Source organism: Anabrus simplex, chromosome 5 (assembly GCF_040414725.1).
Source record: "Anabrus simplex isolate iqAnaSimp1 chromosome 5, ASM4041472v1, whole genome shotgun sequence".
Lineage (NCBI taxonomy): Eukaryota > Metazoa > Arthropoda > Insecta > Orthoptera > Tettigoniidae > Anabrus > Anabrus simplex.
Window position 1 is genome coordinate 11,554,690 of NC_090269.1, and position 24,411 is coordinate 11,579,100.

At 39.0% G+C, this 24,411-nt stretch overlaps 1 protein-coding gene across 1 annotated transcript in view; it reads left to right on the forward strand.

Moving 5' to 3' along the window:
* The window catches only part of LOC136873668 (proton-coupled zinc antiporter SLC30A5), a 299,129-nt gene that overhangs the window by 193,879 nt on the left and 80,839 nt on the right, over nucleotides 1–24,411 (forward strand). The window contains exon 6 of the mRNA XM_068227712.1: nucleotides 10,280–10,431. Within this exon, the coding sequence (XP_068083813.1) occupies nucleotides 10,280–10,431 (152 nt within the window). The remainder of the gene's footprint in view (nucleotides 1–10,279; nucleotides 10,432–24,411) is intronic.

Consider the following 24,411-nt stretch of genomic DNA (forward strand, 5'->3'; position numbering starts at 1 on the left):
TGACTTGACATCCTGACCCACGCGCACACTTTCTCCCCGTAGGTGTCTTTCATGTGGATTATTCGCGGAGGTTCACGTGCCCAAAATCGAATGTTCTGTTTGTTCACAACACCGTTCACGTAAAAATAAGCTTCATCCCAAAACCATGTGTTGTGTAGCACTGCCTCTTGGTCTTGCTTGATTGCCCACCTTGCAAACTGTAGTCTCCGCTCCTTATCTCTCGCAGCAAGCTTATGCGCCACAGTCATCTTGTATGGATACAAGTGAAGCTCGGATTGAATAATTCTTTGTACAGATCGGCGTGAAATTCCCCACTCGGCACTGCCTCTTCTTGTTGATTTACTCAGACTATAAGTCAAAGCCACTCAAACTGCTTCAATGTTCTGCAGCGAACGTATGGTACGAGCATGTGGCCGCTTACACTCCAAAACAGATCCAGTACCTGAAAATTTATGATGTAATCTGCGTATTGTCTATGGGCTGGGAGCCCACCGTGTGCTGAATTGAGCACGAAAGCTTTTCTGTGTCAATGTAACACTGTTCGTCACCGCGAACAGTAACACATTCTTCGTCTTTTGTGGCGACGGTCTACCGTCCTTTGTCCGCCATTGCGGCAAACTGAAGTGGTGGACGCAGAATGGAAGCGATGAACTTGTAATGACATCTGGAGTAATTTCCATGAACTGCACGAAGTTGAGCACACAATTTGAAAGCTATTTCCCCAATAGTATACTTGTAGGATCGAAATTCAATTGGATGACTTATGGTGCACCACCCTGTACTTACAGCTGTCATCTACTCCTGTTGGCTGCTATGACCAAAGACCTGATCAAGGGATCACAAACTTTCACTTGTATACAAAAACTTATTGCTTTTAAGTTTTAAAGGAGTTATGGAACAGGGTTTCAGGTTTAAAATACTTTTCCGGGGTTATAATATTTTATTAGCCATGAGATAAAGCATGGAAAGTGACATTCATTTTAGGCCTACAGCTAGACCAAAACGACTTACATGTGATACGGTCTGCAATTTTCAGATAAGACGTAAAAAGTTACAACTAAATACATTAAAAAATAACGTACTGTACACACACGCATGCACACACACTCACACACTCTCTCTCTCTCTCTCTCTCGCTCTCTCTGTCTTTCAACTTTAAGTTAGTGGGGTTTGATAATAAGAATTTTAGCTATAGGATTCCCTAAATTAACTTTTTTTCATATCTCTCTCTTTTTTTTTTTTTTTTTTTTTTTGCTAGTTGCTTTACGTCGCACCGACACAGATAGGTCTTATGGCGACGACGGAACAGGAAAGGGCTAGAAGTGCGAAGGAAGCGGCCGTGGCCTTAATTAAGGTACAGCCCCAGCATTTGCCTGGTGTGAAAATGGGAAACCACGGAAAACCATTTTCAGGGCTGCCGACAGTGGGGTTCGAACCTACTATCTCCCGATCTCTCTCCCTCTAGGGGTGGGGTTATATGCCAGGTATGACCCTTGATCATTGCGGTGTAGCTGAGCGGTTTGTCACAGCCACCAGCATTGTGAAGATGGCAACACTTCATGGGTTAACCGACTTTGTACGTGGGATGATCATCAGCGCATGACTTTCTTTTTCTTTTTTACTTTTTTAAAAACCTTGTCCTGCAGGGGCAGGATCTGTTTTTTGGATCACAGAATGCCACTTTCATTTGTCAAATACATCAGTTGTGTGACATTTTAAATCCAACTTAATTGTATCTTTCCATCATTGTTTAAGTCATGCAGCCTCAATTCAAGGAAAAGTGGGCAGAGGCATATTCTGTGTTAGTGAGTGGGCCTTGAGATTCAGTTATTTTTTGAGTATGGTGTTGACTTGTGTGTTATATACAGGGCTGTAATTGAGGGTATATGCGGATATACGCCTATTAGAGTATGCCTTCTGATTTCTTGTGTATACCTTCTACTACAGCGTCTTTTCTTTTTAATTTTGCCATTCTGACAGTGAAGTTTTAACTCGCCAGCTATGCTCGTTATTGTGAAAACCAAAGGTTCAGCTTGATAAATAACATTATCAACCATCATTACTTATGGTCACCACCGTTCGTTGTTTACATCTCCTGGTTTGTGTTCATACATTCAAATGCCTCACCAGTTGACCTATTTAAGCCTGTGAAATATATGAAGATGTGGCTGCAAAACCACCGTACTGATATATACACCCATTCAAGAGTTTGTTCACTGAGTAAGTGGCTGTGCGGTTTGGGTCATGTTCCTATCAGCTTGCGTTCGAGAAATGGTGGGTTCAAATCCCACTGTCGGCAACACTGAAGACTGTTTTCTGTGATTTTCCATTTTCACACCAGGCTAATGTTGGGGCTGTACCTTAATTAAGGCCACAGTTGCTTCCTTCCCACTCCTAGGCCTTTCCTATCCCGTTGGCGGCGTAAGACCTATCTGTGTCGGTGCTACGTAAAGCAAGTTGTAAAATAAAACTTTTTTCCCAGTGAAACGTGTGATCACAAATGAAAAGGGGCCCCTTGGATTGTTTATTTTTTATAAATAGCTGGAAGTAGGTCCAGTAGAAAACTACAGTGTAAGCAAATTAAAATTTTCAAATTAGTCCACTCAGCATAAAAATGTCTTCTATATGCCTGATGTATGCCAAATTGAGGGAAATTTGTTGTTAAATAGCTGTAACCCACTAATTTTATACTTCAGGATGGTCTTGCATCCAGGATTTGTCATGCCCTATCTTACAGTATACCCTGCAAGAATTTTTCGACTGCAGCGCTGGTTATAATAGCAAAGAATGTGATGGAATTGTAAATTATATTACTGCACTATATTCAGTTTTCTTTTCCCCTTAGGGGAAGTTGCAGCGGTAAAGTGTGATATTGTAGGGTAGGCTGAGATTTAATAAATCTTGGAAGTAACGTACTCAGTTCCTCAAATATCACTTTCAGAAGCTAGATCTTATGGAATGGATAGATTTATTCTACAAATGGAATTATGCATTTTATAATTAACACCCAATGAGACTATTATCTTAAATGCATTTTTTGTGCGTGTCTGGGTTCTGTTCGGTTTATGTCACATGTTCAATAATTTTACATGTCAAAAAACAATGCTATCTTGACAACCCTGTATCCCTTATGTTTCATTATGTACTGTACTCTTTTCAGTTCTCCCAAACACCCATAGATTGCGGTAGTTACTAACAACCAGCATTCTGGGTTTCTCCCAGCACAACGACCAGTAGCTCCTTGCGCACGCTTAAACGCACATGTTTACACAACATCTTCACCACGCCCTTCAGGTAGTTGCCACAGGCTGAGATGAACTCAATAGCTAATGGTTGTCAGCAGAGACATGCGCTAGACAGCACAAGTTCAAATATGAAATACTTGAAATTTCAGTCAAAATAATTCACTAATAAGACTGGAAAGAAACTAATTTGGGACTTTAAGGGTAGGTTCAGCCTTAGAGCCTTAACGTGCATTGGGTAATTATAAAGTTTAATAAGAGGTAAAAATGTTAAATTGTTAAAGATAAAAAATCTACTTCGTTTCATAGTATGATGTAACTACCTTCTTCCCATACTTAAAACAGGACAGAAAATGACACTTTACCATACTGTAATTACATTCTGCACTGTTTTATTAGAAATCATCTCAGATTGATTGAACTCCACTTCAATAAACACAGATAGTCAGAGAGATCATGAATCGAGGAAAACCAAACTTAATCTTGTTGAATTGTTTCTGTGCCTGATTGTAGCACCGTGGTTCCATACTCGCCTACACAAAAAATGGTGTCTCTGCATTCCCAGCTCAAGTAATCTGTCGCCATTACACTACTGGCTAATTTATGGGTTAATCCATTTCTAACAGATAAATATTGCAGATATCACAGAGAGTGTGAGTGTCAGGAGGCAATTACAAATCTTAAATCAAATAAGTCAAGTGGACCTGATGGTATACCTGTGTAAATATTAAAAGGGTGTTCTGAAATACTTGTGAAGACTTTATGTAAAATATATCATTTAATTTTAAGTACTTCAATATTTCTGAATTTATGGACGATTAGTAGAGTATGCCTTATCTTCAAGTCTGGTGATAGTGCAAAGCTGGAAAATCATAGACTTGCATCAATATTGTGTGTTTCAGTGCAGGTTTTTGAACAAATAATTTATTGCCAATTTTTTTCTCATGTAAAATTTTACATTACTCTTTTTCAGTATGTTTTTTTCCTGGACAGGTCGACAGTTACGAATCTTGCAAATTTTACTCAAGATATTCATAATGGACTGGATAATAAGAGTCAGACAGATGTTATTTACACTGATTTTTCAAAAGCCTTTCATAAACTGGATCACGATGTTATATTGCAAAAAACTTTCTAAATATGCCCTGCCCCATGAGTTTTTAAAATGACTATAATCTTATCTCTCTGGTAGAAAACAATCTGTAATGTATCTCCAAACAAAATCCTTTGTCTTCATTGCTACATCTGGTGTGCCTCAAGGCTCCAGTTTAGGGCCTCTTTTTTCACACTATTTATTCATGACTTATCAAAGGTGAGGATGATTTAAAATTACAGGCTGATATCAATAATATGTATACGTGGAGTAGGAACAACAAAATGCATTTAATATCAAGAAGTCTCTCACAGTAACCTTTTCAAGAAGTACATCTACAGTACCTTTTGAATATAAAATGGATGATACTGTTTTAGGAAGGTCTAAATTAAGAAAAGAATTGGAATTTTAACGGATAGTACATTGTTTTTTAAAGGGCACATTGAAAAAGTTACAAATGAAGCCCACAGATCCATAGGTTTTGTGATTTGGAATTCAACAGAACTAAAAAATGTTGGTACATTAATTACTCTCTATAATACATTTGTGTGTAGTAAACTTGAAAATGCATGTGTTATGTGGACACCTCATTATCAGTCCCATATAAATAAGATTAAAAAGTTAAGAAAAAGTTTCTTCGCATTCTGTATTACAAAAGGCATTGTACTTTAGCATTGAAATGAAAGGTTTCATACAACAACTTTGCTAAATGAATTTAAACCTTCATTATTATGTAACATAAGGGATATTCTGCAACAAATATTCTTGTACGAACTCATAAATAATGTGAGTGATGACAATATGCCAATTGCAGAAACGATGACTAGTTTTAAGCCTTAGACAATGTCTACCTAAACAACGTCTAAATTAAACATGATCTTCCACTGCATAAACACTGTTTGGCTGGTGTTTAATTAGACATCGTTTAAAGGTTCAATATTTGTTTGAAAATGGAGACAGAAGTATCTTTCATGCAACTCTTTGCTTAATTTATAATAATATGAGAAAATTTATTTTAACTCAACCTATTCAATACAGTACAGTACTGTACGATTATGTATATAAAAACCACATACAACCTACTTTTTAGTTTTCACTATTAAGTGTGCTTACTTGGCAGTAAATATAAATGAGTCCCTCCCAGTTGATGTATGTGACAGCCCTATGACGATTGGGACAAGTAATTCTGACATGTATGTAGTTGAAACGACCTGTAAATCCATGGAAATTACCCCATGTATAATAAAATTATGTTGGTTGCCTAGAATTGTATTCAAGTTGACAATTACCGGACTGTCCCTTTGACAGTCTCAAGAAACAGCAAAATCTTATTTTAAGCTCTACCTCCCCGTACATTTCAAATTAATTGCCGTGATTTCACAGCAGGCGACCCACAGAGATGCCGTCGGACTAACCTTTCTTCTTGTAATCGTCTCAACATGATAATACAAATTATATGTTTCATGGTAAATAACCTCTGATTGTGATTCACTCCTCTCATTTTAGGTTAAACAGTGTTCTCGGCAGTGTTTAAACATGGCAGGTTGAACATCGATTTTGGACAGTGTCTAAGTGATAAATAACGTCTCTGCAATGCAGCAGTCATACTTAGGCATTGTTTAACTGTAGACATTGTCTAAAAACCGTTTCTGCAATCGGTCCAATGAGTTTGTGGCAGACCGTAGTGTACGATCCACATATGGCTACACCATCTGGGCTAAACATAAGCTCACGTTCTTTGTACTTTTCTATTGGTTGTTGTGTATGTTCTTTGCTTCATCTTTTGTTAAATAATAATCATCTTCTTAGCATTGATTAAAAAGCTACTCACAAAAACGCTTCTCTGTATTTATGGGTTATAACATTTAACATTATCCATAAGCTACTTGCTAGAGTGAACATTAATGTGAACATCACAAATTTACAGACAAGACGTTTCATTGCACACACTCTAAAACAGTGAGCACAAAAATTCTCCAGTAGTTAGAATGCATCACCTTTTTAACAAAATTGCTGCATGTAATCAGAAAATTGACTTTACGATGACTCTTCGAGACTTCATGCATCATGTGGAAACTGTAGTTTCATGCAATTTCTGAACCAAAATAAAATATAGTATCATTATTTGTCGGTCGGTCGGTGTAAATGGAAAGTGGGTGATGTGTTTTTGTTGGAATACTATGTTGAAAAAAATTGGGTTTCTGTAATAGCATTGGTGTTCATATTGGATATGCTGGTGCAAACAATAAGCCTACTAAATTTGTTGTATTATTTATCATGTTTGTTTTTATTTTTCATATTTATTTATGTTTTTGTACCGGGAGGTACACTTCAACTCTGCTCAATCAAAAGAAGCGCCTTAATGACACTATCTATCCAACAAAATGTGAAATTGCTATAACAAGAAGTTGGGACTTAAATCAGAAGATGTCGCTACTGAAGTATTGACTAATTGTGTGGCCTTGGAGTTGCCTAAACTGACTAGATTTATTTGTTTTGTGTTTGCTTACTTCAAGAAGTTTGGACATTTCTCCATAGATGTCTCTACCAAAAACTATGGTCATGGACCCTGGTGCAAGGTTAAAGAAGTTGTTATTAAAAGAAATTTTGTGTTCATAGGTTTTCACTAGTAAATTAACTTTCATTTGTTCTTTGTATATATTTCAAAGTTTGCAACACTTCTTTCTCATTCCGCCAGTTTTGAATCTGGCCAATGGGAATTTTCACTAATTATTTTTCGGCCTATCACAGGCTTCTTTTGGATTCTTTGGGTGTAACTTTTGAGTCGGCCAATAAAATTGAGAGGGTGAGTCCGGATTAGTCCAGAATCTCTCGAACCTTCTCTTCGTGTATATAAACTGCGGCTGCTCTGGCTAACTTGTCATTTGATCGCCGAATTTCTAAGAGTGTGTGCCTCATTCTTCGCCAGGCAGTTTGCCAGCCCAGGTAATGGCCATCAGTTTTATCTCTCTGTAACCACCTCCGCCAACATACATGAGGGGTAGGTCCGAATTTCTAACTATGTAACCAACCTTTTCTAAAATGAAATTTTTGTTCAGCCAATGTAAAACTTCATAAAGTCTTTAACTGTAAATTGGGGATAGAGAGTGCGTTACTCTCTCGAGTTCCCCTTCAACTTGGTTTTGAGGTGACTATGATTTAGTACCGTTTTCCTTTTCTGTAATGTATCAAATCAACTTTCATTCGATTCACCTCAGTAGCGTGGGATTACCCCGGTATCATCGGGCCGAGAGCCCTGTTAGGGTCTTAATACTTCGGGCCATTTACTTAACCTTTTCTTTTTCCACAAAGGCCCAGTAGGTTGGATAATTGATACCCCTGTGTAAACAAATTTTGTAAATTGTGCCCTGAGAGGCCAAGATATCATAAAGTTTTGTGTAATGTTGCCTTAAGCGGGCGGTTAAAATTGGATGAATGTTGGAGAGCAAGTAAGCTCTTTTCTAGTTTACTGTAATATTGAGGAGTGCCTCTGGAATGCAGTAAATTTGTTGGAGCAAAGTGCTCTTGAATTGGGGGATTTCTACCCTTGCCTAAATAATACCACTTTGAAATTGTAAACTAGGGGCTTAAGCCCAGAATTGTTAAAGTTCTGAATCTTGAATTTTCCAATTTTTGAAATTGTCATTGTACCTGTAACCTCATTATTTCACCGAGTGAAACATTTGTTAATTTTGAAATTCTGAAAGAAATATAACCTTTAGTTAAAGTTTTAACTCGATTTCTGATATCGTAGTTAGACCCTATTAACACCCGCATCTTCTTTCACCTCTTTCTGCTCCACGGATATCTACGGAACAAGTGATAGCAGAGCGTGGTTGAATGGATCCAAATTAAGCCCTTTTGTTGGCTAAAAGTAGGATCTGTTTGGAACTCTGAAGAATTTTCTCGGTCGCTGGAAATTTTTCCAAATTATTAACTTTTCTGTCAACATGTCTGGCCCTCGCGAAGTCCACGCTCCCGGGTACTTGCGCAAGGAGGAATTGATTTACGAATTACATATTAGAAACGTCCAATCTGGAGGCACGGTTATGGCAGATATTGCCATACTTAAAGAATCCTTAGAATTTCCAATTTGTATCCCAGGTTTGGGGGAAAAGGAAATTGATGAGGCTCTATCCACTATAACGGACAACACAACCGAGCTAGCGTCTGTAGTTAGTTTTTTTGAAGTAAGCTATCCATCGGCTAACCAACTTAAGAGAGTACAGGCTAGACTGTTTCATTTTTACAACAGGGCTAGGGACCTATTGTCTCTAAAGTTGAAAGAAGATCATGCTAAAGAGGCTAGCAGTTTGGTTGAACATCTATCAGATATGTCAAATAGAGTTAGTCAATTATTTACTGAGGCAGCTCCTCCCAAAACAGACCAAATCCCTTTAGTAAATTTGTCTACTGTGGAGGATTCTTCCAAAGCTGTAGAAAGTAGAAAATCTGTGGCAACTCAACAAACATTGGCCCTATTGGAAACTGAATCTGGTCATCCTAGACAAATTCCACCTTTCTTTCTGAATAATGCTGTGTTTGAGGCCTCTCAACCCTCTATGCCATCACCTATTATGTCACCTGGTTTCAGTAGTCTGCCTCATCCACTGGCTTTGCTGAAGGGAATTGCTAAATTTTCAGTAGAGTCCACTAATGAAGTAATCTCTTTTCTAAGGTTTTTGTTTGAATTTCAAGATCACGCTTTAGGGTTTTCTCTCTTTCTCAAATTCTTCAAATCATGTACCCATATTCCGTAGGTGTCCTCTCAGACAAAATAGTTAAGGCCATAGCCGATAGATCATCCATAGAAGACTTCCACGCCCACCTTTTGGCAAACTTTATTCCGACTAGAACAATGTCATCTTTGATACAAAAATATTTCAGAGTACAGCGATTGGATGAGAATCTTGCCGATTTCATCCAAGACATTATATTCTATACCCGGGTGTTCGCTCTGCATTTTTCCGAAGACCAAATAGTGCAAACTATTGTGGAAGGTATCTCTCCGCCTTATAGGTCTTACTTATGTTTTGCAACTCATCCTCAAACCTTTTCAGAGTTAGAGACTATGGCTGTTTCAGCCGAAGGAGTTAAGTATGCCGACACCTTACGAGTCACTAAGGAGCCCCCTCCGACTTCTAATAGCTCTCGGCCTCCACCTCGCCGAACCTTCACCACCCGCAAATGTTATGCTTGTGGGTCAACGGAACATTTGAGCAATAAGTGCCCATTGATAAAATCGAGTGGGACAAAGAATGGAGCAGGGTCATCCCAAGGTTGTTTCAAATGTGGCTCTTCTACTCACCTTGCCAAGAATTGCACTAATGTCAATAGCACCCCTTCCTGCTCAACTTCTGGTGCAAACTCCACAAACTCCAATAATAGAAAGTGACTAGTGTCCTCGGCTGAGGTTTATATTCCCAAGGCTCACCCCCTGTTAAACTCAGAGAAAGCTCTGATAAAAGTAAAGGTTCTTCCAATTTATCGTTTGAAGGCCCTAAAGAATGCCTCAGAATTGCAGCAGAGACCCCTGCGTTTGTCCCATTCCTTAAAATTGAAATAAACAATGAACCTGTCACTGCTCTATTAGACTCAGAGAGCGTGTGTTCTATAATTTTGGCTGAATGGTATTCTAAATTGAAACTGTTCGTAAGTTTCCTGACGTTTGTTTGTCTTCTGTCCAATGCATTTTGGCTAACTCTTCTCCCTTAGAAATTTTAGGTTTCATCTTCGCTAAAATCCGTATTTCCAAATTTACCTGGAGAATAAAATTGTTTGAGGCTCGTCTTGCCCTGTAATATTGGGGGCTGATTTCATGTCTTCTACTGGTCTCGTGCTCGACATTCAGAGCAAGTCGTGCACCTTCAAATTTGCTAATAGTTGTAAAATTCCTCTGTTAAAGTGTAATTCTGTGTCATGTTCATCTGTTTTGCCTACCCAGGAGGAGATGTTAGACCTTAGGCATCTACCTGAGGAGCAGGCTGAAAGTATTCATAAATTGCATCAGGCTTTTTCTGATGTATTTTCTGATGCTCTTGGTGTCACTCACCTTATCGAATACAAGATTGAAGTTACAGATTCGGTTCCAGTTCGGTTTCCGCCTTATAGGCTATCCCCACCCAAAATGAAGGCTCTTAAGGAGATCATCGATCAAATGTTAAAGGATGGTATAATTGGACCTTCAAAGTCGGCATATTCATCGCCCATTTTTCTTGTGCCGAAACCCCAAGGTGGTTTCAGGCCGTGATTGATTATAGGGCTTTAAACCGTAAGGTGGTGTTACAATCTGTGCCCCTTCCTGATCTTCACTCTTGTTTTTCATGGTTTCGGAAAGCCAAGTTCTTTACCATTCTTGACCTGAATCAGGCGTACAACCAGATCCCTCTAGCTGAAGAATCAAAACATCTAACAGCTTTTGCCATGGATTAGAACTTGTATGAGTACAACCGCATGATTTCCGGGCTCCCCACGGGGGCAGCTTTTCTTACTAGACTGGTAGATAACGTCTTCTCGGACATCAAATTTGAATATTTATATCACTATTTGTATCAGTATCAGAAAATACATCAGAAAGAGCCTGACACAATTTACGAATACTTTCAGCCTGCTCCTCAGGTAGATGTCTAAGGTCTAACAACATCTCCTCCTGGGTAGGCAAAACAGATGAACGTGGCACAGAATTACACTTTAAACAGAGGGATTTTACAACTATTAGCAAATTTGGTGGTGCACGACTTACTCTGAATGTTAAGCACGAGACCAGTAGATGAACATGCCAACTCAGCCGAGGACACTAGTCACTTTCTATTATTGGAGTTCGCAGATGTTACACCAGAAGTTGAGCAGGAAGGGGTGCTATTGACATTAGTGCAATTCTTGGCAAGGTGAGTAGAAGAGCCACATTTGAAACAACCTTGGGATGACCCTGCTCCATTCTTTGTCCCACTCGATTTTATCAATGGGCACTTATTGCTCAAATGTTCCGTTGACCCACAAGCATAACATTTGCGGGTGGTGAAGGTTCGGCGAGGTGGAGGCCGAGAGCTATTAGAAGATGGAGGGGGCTTCTTAGCGACTCGTAAGGTGTCAGCATACCTAACTCCTTCGGCTGAAACAGCCATAGCATCTAACTCTGAAAAGGTTTGAGGACGAGACGCAAAACATAAGTAAGACCTATAAGGCGGAGAGATACCTTCCACAATAGTTTGCACTATTTGGTCTTCGGAAAAATGCAGAGCGAACACCCGGGTATAGAATTTAATGCCTTGGATGAAATCGGCAAGATTCTCATCCAATCGCTGTACTCTGAAATATTTTTGTATCAAAGGTGACATTGTTCTAGTCTGAATAAAGTTTGCCAAAAGGTGGGCGTGGAAGTCTTCTATGGATGATTTATCGGCTATGGCCTTAACTATTTTGTCTGAGAGGACACCTACGGAATATGGGTACATGATTTGAAGAATTTGAGAATGAGAGAGAGAGAACACTAAAGCGTGATCTTGAAATTCAACCAAAAACCTTAGAAAAGAGATTACTTCATTAGTGGAGTCTACTGAAAATTTAGAAATTCCCTTCAGCAACATAGCAGTGGATGAGGCAGACTACTGAAACCAGGTGACATAATAGGTGACGGCATAGAGGGTTGAGAGGTCTCAAACACAGCATTATTCAGAAAGAAAGGTGGAATTTGTCTAGGATGACCAGATTCAGTTTCCAATAGGGCCAAAGTTTGTTGAGTTGCCACAGATTTTCTACTTTCTACAGCTTTGGAAGAATCCTCCACAGTAGACAAATTTACTAAAGGGACTTGGTCTGTTTTGGGAGCAGCTGCCGCAGTCAACAATTGACTAACTCTATTTGACATATCTGATAGATGTTCAACCAAATTGCTAGCCTTCTTAGCATGATCTTCTTTCAACTTTAGAGACAATAGGTCCCTAGCCCTGTTGTAAAAATGAAACAGTCTAGCCTGTACTCTCTTAAGTTGGTTAGCAGATGGATCGCTTACTTAAAAAAAACTAACTACAGATGCTAGCTCGGTTGTGTTGTCCGTGATAGTGGATATAGCCTCATCAATTTCCTTTTCCCCCAAAATTGGGATACAAATTGTCAATTCTAAGGATTCTTTAAATTTGGCAGTATCTGCCACAACCTTGCCTCCAGATTGGACCTTACTAATATGTAATTCAAAAATCAATTCCTCCTTGTGTAAGTATCCGGGAGCGAGGACTTCGCGAGGGCCAGGCATGTTACATACTATCCACTTCATATCCGTATCAACTATATGATCCAATTAATTGAAGGAACAAGAATCCACCTGATCGATACTTTCACTTTTATTTAGCCTTAGGCTATTTCAATAGGGCCAGGCATGTTGACAGAAAAGTTAATAATTTGGAAAAATTTCCAGCCACCGAGAAAATTCTTAGAGTTCCAAACAGATCCTACTTTTAGCCGTCAAAGAGGCTTAATTTAGAGCCATTCAACCATGTTCTGCTACCACTTGTTACAGGGTTACCCGTGGAACAGAAAGAGGTGAAAGAAGGTGCGGGTGTTGAAAGGGTCTAACTACGATATCAGAAATCGAGTTAAAACTTTAACTAAAGGTTATATTTCTTTCAGAATTTCAAACTTAACAAAATTTTACCCAGTGAAATAATGAGGTTACTGGTACAATGACAATTTCAAAAATTGGAAAATTCAAGATTCAGAACTTTAACAATTCTGGGCTTAAGCCCCTAGTTTACAATTTCAAAGTGGTATTATTTAGGCAAGGGTAGAAATCCCCCAATTCAAGAGCACTTTGCTCCAACAAATTTACAGCTTTCCAGAGGCACTCCTCAATATTACAGTAAACTAGAAAAGAGCTTACTTGCTCTCCAACATTCATCCAATTTTAACCGCCCGCTAAAGGCAACATTACACAAAACTTATTGATCTCTTGGCCTCTCAAGGCACAATTTACAAAATTTGTTTTACACAGGGGTATCAATTACCCAACCTACTGGGCCTTTGTGGAAAAAAGAACAGGTTAAGTAAATGGCCCGAAGTATTAAGACCCTAACAGGGCTCTCGGCCCGATAATACAGGGGCTAATCCCACGCTACTGAGGTGAATCGAATGAAAGTTGATTTAATACATTACAGAAAAGGAAAACTGTACTAAATCATAGTCACCTCAAAACCAAGTTGAAGGGGAACTCGAGAGGGTAACGCACTCTCTATCCCCAATTTACAGTTAAAGACTTTATGAAGTTTTACATTGGCTGAACAAAAATTTCATTTTAGAAAAGGTTGGTTACATAGTTAGAAATTCGGACCTACCCCTCGTGTATGTTGGCGGAGGTGGTTACAGAGAGATAAAACTGATGGCCATTACCTGGGCTGGCAAACTGCCTGGCGAAGAATGAGGCACACACTCTTAGAAATTCGGCGATCAAATGAAAAGTTAGCCAGAGCAGCCGCAGTTTATATACACGAAGAGAAGGTTCGAGAGATTCTGGACTAATCCGGACTCACCCTCTCAATTTTATTGGCCGACTCAAAAGTTACACCCAAAGAATCCAAAAGAAGCCTGTGATAGGCCGAAAAATAATTAGTGAAAATTCCCATTGGCCAGATTCAAAACTGGCGGAATGAGAAAGAAGTGTTGCAAACTTTGAAATATATACAAAGAACAAATGAAAGTTAATTTACTAGTGAAAACCTATGAACACAAAATTTCTTTTAATAACAACTTCTTTAACCTTACACCAGAGTGCATGACCATAGTTTTTGGTAGTGACATCTTTGGAGAAATGTCCAAACTTCTTGAAGTAAGCAAACACAAAACAAATAAATCTAGTCAATTTAGGCAAATTCACAACCACACAATTATTTAATACTCAGTAGTGACATCTTCTGATTAAAGTCCCAACACTTGTTATAGCAATTTTACATTTTGTTGAATAGATAGAGTTCATTACGGCGCTTCTTTTGAGTGTGCGGAGTTGAGTTTTACCTTCCGGTACACTGCTTTCTTGTTATTTTTTCTCCAAGTTTTTTCTTATAATGTGTTGTATAAAATCCATCTGTAAATGGAGTATGTCTCTGTTGGTGGTGTATATTTAAATAAATAAATAATTAAATAATTACCTAAAATGTGACAGGCTTCAGCAGCCAGCACATTTCCTATCCTCGCCGCTAGATGGGGGCTTCATTCATTCCATTCCTGAGCTGGTCGAATGACTGGAAACAGTCTGTGGAATTTCATGCTCAATTAAATAAATAAATATATATTTTTTAACAACACAGGTAGGTCTTATGGCGATGATGGGACAGGAAAGGCCTAAGAGTGGGAAGGAAGTGGCCATGGCCTTAATTAGAGTACAGACTGGCATTAAAATGTTAAACCACGGAACTATCTTCAGGGCTGCCGACAGTGGAGCTCGAACCCACTATCTCCCGGATGCAAGCTCACAGCTGCGCGCCCCTAACTGCACGGCCAACTGGCCCATTAATAAGTGTATAAATAAATAAATAAATAAATAAATAAATAAAGTTCATATAGCCTATAGCCGAAAAATTGGACCTTCAATTCGAATATGCCATCTTAACATCGAAGGCATCAGCAGACCAAAAAATGCGAGTGTCTAGCTAAAATTCTGAAAGGTCAACAGATTGATGTCATTGCGCTACAAGAAACTCATACAGCCAATGATATGCAACTAAGAACAAGAGGCAAGATCCCAGGCTTCAAATTAGTGGCTCACAATAATCACGAGATGTATGGCTTAGCTACCTATGTGAGAAACAATATTACTAACTACTCAGTAGTCGACTTTAGCTCAAGTGATGACATTTTCACCATCACAATTAAAATCAATAATCTAACAATAATGAACGTATATAAGCCACCAAACACAACGTGGCCCATTCCTCCTCTACCATCCTTACAACACCCAACCGTAATCATAGGAGACTTCAACAGTCATCACACATGTTGGGGCTATCAACAAAATGATCTAAATGGGGAGGCAATTGTTGACTGGATGGACATGGAAAATCTTAAACTAATCTACGATGCTAAAGAAAAAGGAACCTTCTTCTCCGCCTGATGGGGTAAGGAATATACTCCAGACCTTTCCTTCATAACCCAATCCCCAAACTCTCCAAACCAGATACTTCGCTCAGTTCTCAACAGTTTCCCTCATAGTCAACACCGGCCTGTCATACTCCAAATTGGCATGTATATTCCTGTCATTCGATCTTATCCGAAACCTAGATGGAACTTTAAAAAAGCTAATTGGAAAAAATTTAAAGCACAAACTGATGCAAATATAAGATGGATTAAGCCAACCTTTAATAACTATGACAGATTTGTTGGAGTTATAAAAGGTGCTACTCGGTGCTGCATTCCAAGAGGATGCCGTGAGGAATATATTCCTGGATGGACTGCAGAGAGTGAGAGCCTTCTTAAGGAATTTGAGGAAAATGGCAACAATGAAACAGCCACAAAACTTATTCAATCACTGAATGACAATAGAAAACAAATTTGGAACGACACTGTGTCATCTCTTGATTTTACCCACTCAAGTAGAAAGGCTTGGTCTCTCATCAGAAAGCTTGACTCATCAAAGCCAGCTGGCAGGCAGAAGCTGAGTGTTAACATTAATGATCTAGCCAAACACATGATCTCTATCTCAAAGATCAATAGAGATAAACAAGTTGTAAGGGAAATCCGGTCAGCACTGAAACATAAAAAGCAATTAGCAAAACAACAATCATCCCAATTCTCTTGTCCTTTCACAAGAGAGGAAACCCTAGAAGGCATCAAGAACATAAAATCCGGGAAAGCAGCAGGTATAGACGGCATCTATCCTGAATTCCTACAACATCTTGGACCTGCAACAATCACTTGGCTCACCAAATTCTTCTCCAATATTTTGGAGACAGGTAACCTTCCTTCACTATTCAAGAAGACCAAAGTAATATCGATCTTGAAACCCAACAAGGACCCTCTGAGAGTGGAAAGCTACAGACCCATTGCACTGCTAAGTGTTACTCTAAAGCTCCTGGAAAGACTAATATACAATAGGATATCAGAAACCATCAATAATCTTCTTCCCACAGAACAAGCTGGCTTCAGACCTGGAAGAAATTGCGCTGACCAAATTTTTGCATTGACCTCTCATATTGAAAATGGATTTGAGAATCGGAAGATTAGTATGGCTGTCTTCTTAGACTTATCAGCAGCCTATGATACTGTTTGGCGAGAAGGGCTCCTGCTAAAACTTATCTCTGCCATCCCCTGTTTCAAGCTTACAAATCTTATTGGCAATATGATTAGCAACAGAAACTTTCAGATCTTCTCGGATGATCCAGTAAGCAAAACCTACAAACTGAATGATGGACTTCTACAAGGATCTGTTCTGGCACCCTTACTTTTCAACCTCTCTACTGCTGACTTACCAGCAACTAAGTCCAGGAAATTTATTTACGCAGATGATATACTACTGGTTAGCCAAACACCAAGTTTTCCAGAAGCTGAACAAATTCTTACAGCAGATCTAAAAAAACTAGATACATACTTCCAAAAGTGGTGCCTCCGTCCAAATCTCCAAAAGACTGTCGCATCTGTGTTTCATCTCAGAAATAAATTTGCCAACTACAAGCCTACAATAACATTCAGAAATCAATCCTTACAACACTGTCCCTTCCCAAAATACTTAGGTGTCACATTAGACAGATCCCTAACATATAAACATCATATTAACAACACAGCCGCCAAGATCAAAAGTCGGAATAATATTCTTCAAAAATTAGCCGGCACATCCTGGGGTGCAAACAACCAAGTGCTGAGATCTACTGCTCTAGCTCTTTGCTATTCAGTTGCCGAATACTGCGCTTCAACTTGGCTGAACAGTGCTCATACTGCGAAGATTGATGCTCAACTAAATCAAACAATGCGCATCATAACTGGTTGTATTCGCTCTACAAACGTGGCCTGGCTGCCTACACTCAGTAATATTCCACCGCCTTGCTTAAGAAGGTCTGAAGCTCTTCTAAAACTGTGGAAGAACACCAGCCTGGACTCCAACCTCCCCGTTCACCAGGATATTAACCAACCTGCCCCTCCACGACTTAAGTCTAGGTCTCCACCCTGGCGCATTGCACTTACACTGGAAGAATCTGGGTTCTCCATCACGAACGCCTGCTTACACCATTGGCAGAAGTCTTCTGTTCCCAATCAACATCTTGTGACTCTACCTCATGTTCAACCTCCCGGATTCCATCTACCCAGACGTCAATGGAGGACTCTAAACAGGATAAGAGTCAATCAAGGAAGATGTGGCTATACTCTTTATAAATGGGGCTGGCAGAAGTCTTCTGGGTGTGATTGTGGAGCTACCTCACAGACCATCCACCATGTAATTGCCGAGTGTCCACAGAGAGCATTTCAAGGTCCTTTGGAGGACATTCATAATGCAACCGAGGAGGCCTTAAAATGGATCAATGGACTTGATTTGGAACTATAGGCTTCTGCTTGTATACATTGTGTATATATTGTATACTTATTTATATAATCTATCTGTGCACATCATACGATAAATAAATAAATAAATAAAGTTCATATCACTTTCATTAACCGAATCACCTCAGGTTTGATGATCCCACGCGCTAGTTTAGAAATCAGATTTAAATTTCCCTCAAGGTGATGAGCCACCCAGTCAGGACTACTGTGCACCGCTATGAAATAAATGCCATAAATGGAACAGCAGCCAGAATTTTCATGCACGCAGTGTGGGAAAACAACAGGTCCATAAAATCCAAAAATACAGACAACTCTGATATAGAATAATCTAAATATTTGTCTCTCATTTCTCCTGACACCCCTGATAAGCCTGTAAAGTGATTACTAGGGCCCGGACTTTTAGGTTCTTAAAAACCACGTTTTAGTTTTTTAATAGCTCAAAATAGTTTTTTTTTAAGTTTTTATCCTCCTGAAATAGTTTTTAATGATCATTTCAATCATTACTAAAGTTATACTATTCATTCAAATTTTTTGTACTTAATTGTAACCTTCACGCCTCTCTAGTACAAAACTATACCACTCATTTCAAAATATGGGACAGAATGGCTTAATGAAAGCACTTCAAACACATCATACCAACTGAAATTAAAAATAACAAAGAATATTTTTGCGCAAATACAATAAATGGTTCATGTAGGTTAAATTTTTGTAACTTCCAATCCATCAAGAAACAGTGTTAATAAACTTAACCATGATAGGTTAATATTGTGTTTGGTCCATATTGACTAGTCTAAATGCCAGCCGGCAAAGAAATTGTTTAATAGATTTAGAATTTTTACCACTGAGCAAGGGAGTGGTTGAGATTTCCCGAAACATGTTTGGTTTAATAAATAGTTTTTCTTTCATTTAATGAGTGTATTGATCAAGGTGGATTAAATAAACTATTTTAAATAGTTATATTATACATTCAAGAAACATTTTCAGAAGCATAGAACACAGTTTTCACTTGCTGTTACATTGTACAACTAAATGCATTTCGAGATTTTTCAGAGTAAAACTTTTTCTGTTATCTCTCAAAATATTCTTATAACAGGAAAATGTATGCTCCACACAACAAGAAGTCATTGGAGCAAGCGTCATTGAAGCAATAGCTCTCGGTCCCCATGGCTCGTCAGTAATTTCTTCTCCCTGAAGTACTGTATTGCAGACACACTATTCATTGTTGAAAATCCAGGGTTCCACTGTAGAATTTTGGTGAGCTTGAGTAAATAGGCTTCACCCACCGGTCCTGGTATTTCCTTCTTCGAAATGGAGTCCACAACTTCTATTGAATCTTTTAATGGCAACGATACTGACGCAACACGCTCAATAGCTGCAGGAATATCAGCAAAGTGTGCCCTAATGAAGGCAAGTGAAACAGCGTTCTTGTTCGTGAAAGCTGTTTTAGCCTTCACTATGCAGAGTGCATCATTGACATCAAAAGAATTTATAACATTTTTAATGTCTTCAAAGTGATTGGCATAGTATAGGGCTGCATTGAGCCATGTCCCCCAACGAGTGATGATGGGTTTGGGAGGAAGAGGAGGTTGAGGCAACATTTCCTTGAATGTGAGAATGCGGCTAGGAGCTTTAGGAAACAACTTTCTCACAGAAGAAACAATACTGTTTACTCATGGAAAATTATTTCTAACCTCTTCAGCCAATCAGTGTAAGCCATGGGCTATGAAAGTTACATGCAGCATGTTAGGGTAGAAACTCATCAATACTTCACCAGCTTTGATCATATATGCTGCACTATCACTCAAAAGAAGTAAAAACTTGCCATCCTGTTTAAACCAGCGCTTCACATAAATGGATATTACCGAGCTCGATAGCTGCAGTCACTTAAGAGCGGCCAGTATCCAGTAATCGGGGGATAGTGGGTTCAAACCCCACTGTCGGCAGCCCTGAAGATAGTTTTTCCGTGGTTTCCCATTTTCAGACCAGGCGAATGCCGGGGCTGTACCTTAATTAAGGGACGGCCGCTTCCTTCCAATTCCTAGGCCTTTCCTATCCTATCATCGCCGTAAGACATATTTGTGTCAGTGCGACATAAAGCGAATAGAAAACAAAAACAAAAAAAAAAACAGACTTGATCGTTATCAATCCACTGGCGAATCAACCAACTTCAAGATGACTTGCCTTTAGGCATCGCTATTTCTGAGATGCGTAAGCTTCTTAAACTGCCTTCAATAATAAATTGATTTATAGGGAAAATTAATTTTTAGTCTGTCGCATAATAATGTGTATAGAGCTAAACAGTGAACAGCGCCGTAGCTGGCGATAGTTGACCGTACACAATGAGAGATGCACTGAAGCTGGCAAGTTAGGCGGACTTGTACCTCCTAGATACAGGTCAGTGAACGCCAGGGGGTTGTCTCTTGATTTGTGCTGTACGCTAGTGGAATAGTATCATATCATGTTTTTTCGCTCGCACTTCCAGTTCACAAACCACTTCCAGTTCCAAACCACGAAGTCATTTCAAAAACTCGTGCATAATGTTTATTTTTTTAAAAATCATTCAATTTCATTGGTATTTGATACTTCTATTTCAAAATAACGTAATACTGTCTTGAATAGCCCATTTTTTTTTTTTTTTAGGTTTTAACGTCTTATTTAGTTATTTTTAGGTTTTATAAGATTTGCGTAATTTACTCCAATGGTAATGAAATGGATAAGTAAGTTAAAATACTGCAGTTAACTAGCAAGGAATAAAATAGTTTAAAACCTAAAAATCCAGGCCCTGGTGATGACTAACCCATACCCAGTCACTGTGTTTTGCTTTTGCATGCGAGGTTTCAGGTACGATTTCACAGTCATTCGTATCAAATGAACTGTCACTTTCACTTAAAATCTCATCTTCAGTATTATCATAATCACTATCACTGTCCTCCAAATCACTGTCAAAATCGCTTTCAATTAGCTCAGCAATAGTACTGCTGTCAATGGCCTATACTACTACTGTATACACAAGGAGACTGACTGACACCTGATGAAGTGTATGTACTTCAATGGCTACTATTTGGGCAATAAATTATGGTGCAAGTCCTTAGGAGGAAAGCTGTAAAAGCCACATTTCTGTTCTATTCATAGAAGTTTGCAAAAGGGAAACACTTGCAGGGGTGGTCAAAATATAAGCTAGTACGTACAACTCAACTTGACACGTGAGTGTCCCTTCATTTGAGTTGAAGGCCTAACCAACGCTCTCTTGAATGTCACATCGAATGAGTCGAGTGGGTTAATCCAGGACCAGATGACCATACATACAACTTTGGTAGCTTAGTGCACTGTTCGCTATTTCAAATAACATTAATTTTTATGTTTAAATACAACATAATCCCATGTACACACCTCGTACCTAGCGAGTTGGCCGTTCGGTTAGGGGCGTGCAACTGTGAGCTTGCATTTAGGAGACCGTGGGTTCAAACTCTACTAGCGGGCGAGTTGGCCGTGCAGTTAGGGGCGCGCAGCTGTGAGCTTGCATTTAGGAGACAGTGGGCTCAAATGCTACTACCACGCGAGTTGGCCGTGTGGTTAGGGGCGTGCAGCTGTGAGCTTTCATTCAGGAGACAGTGGGCTCAAACCCTACTACCGGGCGAGTTGGCTGTGCGGTTAGGGGTGCGCAGCTGTGAGCTTTTATCCGGGAGATAGTGGGTTCGAGCCCCACTGTCAGCAGCCCTGAGGAATGTTTTCTGTGGTTTCCCATTTTCACACCAGGCAAATACTGGGGCTGTAACTTAATTAAGGCCACGGCTGCTTCCTTCCCACTCCTAGCCCTTTCCTATCCCATCATTGCCATAAGACCTATCTGTGTTGGTGCGACGTAAAGCAAAAAAATAAAATCCTACTTTCGCCAGCCGTGAAGATGGTTTTCTGTGGTTTCCCATTTTTACACCAGGAAAATGGTGGGGCTGTACCCTAATTAAGACCACGGCCGCTTCCTTCCCACTCCAAGCGAGTGGTGCGTAGCTTTCTGTCTAATGCCTTCACATATGAAACCCTTTAATATCTCCAAAAGTACTCATCAGATTTGCAAAATAAGAATGTCGAACTTATTGCTCGACTCTTAGTTGTTCTATTACAGGGCTTTCCAAATGGCAGTCTATGTGCCATATTTTGTGGCCCACGAGAGCATTTTAAGAAATAATGTGAAGAAAAGTTGCAAAAAATATTTCATAGCTCGTTCAAAAATGTATTCATTTTATACCCCTTGTAGAGCCAAGTCAGAACTAATTCATTCCTTAATATTATCTCCTGATGCGAATATAACTTTCATATAAAAAATTTAAAATCCAAATTTCACTCTTTTATGCCATTGTAAAATAGTGCTGTAAGCAATTAAAATGATCAAACCGTCATTTCAATTTAACTAAGCTGTCCCAGTGGGGACACATTTTTAGCCTATCTCCCCAAACATTTTAGGCCTAGGTGCCTCACCTTTGACATTTGTATCACCTTGGAATTTTATCCCAACTCTGTTTTAATTTTTTATTTCCTCTGCGACTTATGTCGCTAAATGTAATTGCATCTTATCTGCCCGCAGGATTATACTCCATTGCCCATATACGATGTATTCTGCTCCTATCCTTGTTATTTTCTGGTCCAGTGTTGGACCAACTCTAGAGCGAGTCTATCTCCCGCAGCTCGTTCGCTATCCAGCTAAGTTCTGCTTCGTGTAGCTTATTGGCGTGAAGCCAGTTCAGTGTCGTCCATCATGGATGTTGGATGTGTCTTGCGTTGGCTCATTGCTAGAGCAACAAAATACCACAGCATGCCTGGGTAATTCATAAAGTATGGGGGCTAATGCCCTCAAAAGTTGTATATGATTCTTCTGGGAGTGGACGTCCGCAACTTACTTACTAATTTTATTCATTTGGAAAGTTGTGAGTATAAGATCCCGGCTGACACCATACGTTAACTTATGTGCAAGGACCAAATGTAAGTTCTGTTTTTCAAGATATTATTATGATCTTTTTTTCTGGTGCTGGATTGCCTCGTCTCAAAACTTAATTAAATTTGTGGATATTATTCCGTCCTACGAATAACAACTCTGATAGATCCTCATTCCAAATGAACTTGGAAATTTTGTAAAGTGAAAAGTACTCGGCTTACTAACGGCACTTTTTCAAACTCCGTACCGCAGGAAGAACTCTTATCAAAACCTGTTTATGTCTCTGCATTTTGCTGCGAGAAATGATCTCATTTTAAATCTTAACTATATTTCGGATCATGTAAAAGATATGTTGTTAATAAGAAATGACATAATTTTACTAACGCGTAGTCATCTGCTGTCAAAATTGAGGCCACGCGATTTTCTCAGAAAACCCGAATCTTCTTATTCTTTTAATTTCCCTTCTCTAGTTCTCCTTTTCACTATGTAAAATATATATATTTTTAAATAATGGTTCTTGCTCTTGTTGGTTGTTTCTATGGCAACCGTTGCCCATGGAGATGAGTTGTTGGCAGTGGCTGAAGTTTGGGCTGTTGCTCTTTCCCTTTCATTTGTTATTTTGTTGGAGTGCATTCACTCTGTAGTTATGACATATGTAACTGTGTTGATTTGGGCATGGTTCTTGTGTTGATGTGTTAAACTCCTATATCTTGGGGTTTGATGATTAATTTGCGCGGGTTATCCCCCAAATTTGGAGGTACCTCATATCTTTAGTGTAGCACGGTGAATTTTGGGTTGTGTTGGTGACCTGTGTAAGGTAAACCTTGGTGTTTCTTTTCATTTTTGAACTAGTACTCGGTCTACTTTCTTTTACTCTTCCTGGTGTTGAGTTCTGGTTTCTTCGAGAGAATCCGTAGCCTCTCATTATTAAGTCCAATAATAAATTAAAGGGCAAGAAATCCTGTAATATTTTGAAATTAATATGCTGGAGAAACTGTTTATTTTAGGGGCTTCTGCCAGGAGATGATTTTTCTTGTTAATTATTTAATGCTAATTATAGTTTTAAATTTAGGGGGAGTCCCTCATCTCAGTGGAAATGTTTTGACTTAATCCAGTCTTATTTAATTTAATTGATTTCAATATTTTAAAGTTAATTTGTCTTAAAACGATGCACCGTAAGTTTTAAAGAAGAAAAAAGGTATTCTTTCAATTAATTGTAAAGTTTTTGCAAATGAATCAGTTAAATTTTAATTGTTTAGAGAAAGAAATTTTGGTGATTTCTTTCAAAACTTTATTCATTTCATACCCTGCCTATACTTAGTTTTGGATCCAACTATTCTCTGTGTTATGGGCCGTCAGCTAACTAGTTGCTGAGTATTTTCTGACAATTTTGATGGTTTACTTGTACCAGTAATTGCCAGTACAGCTGGTACAAAGCTTATTATTTCATGCTGGTACTTCTGCTGTATTTGCAGAATTTTACAAAAATTGGCCTATTATCAAGTGCGGCCCACGATCATGACTAAGATTTCCAGTGTGGCCCTCGAGCTCTCACAAATTGGCAACCCCTGTCCTATTTTGTGAAATCAGTATATTGTCATCTAAAAAAGCAAAGTTGCTACCAGTTTCTC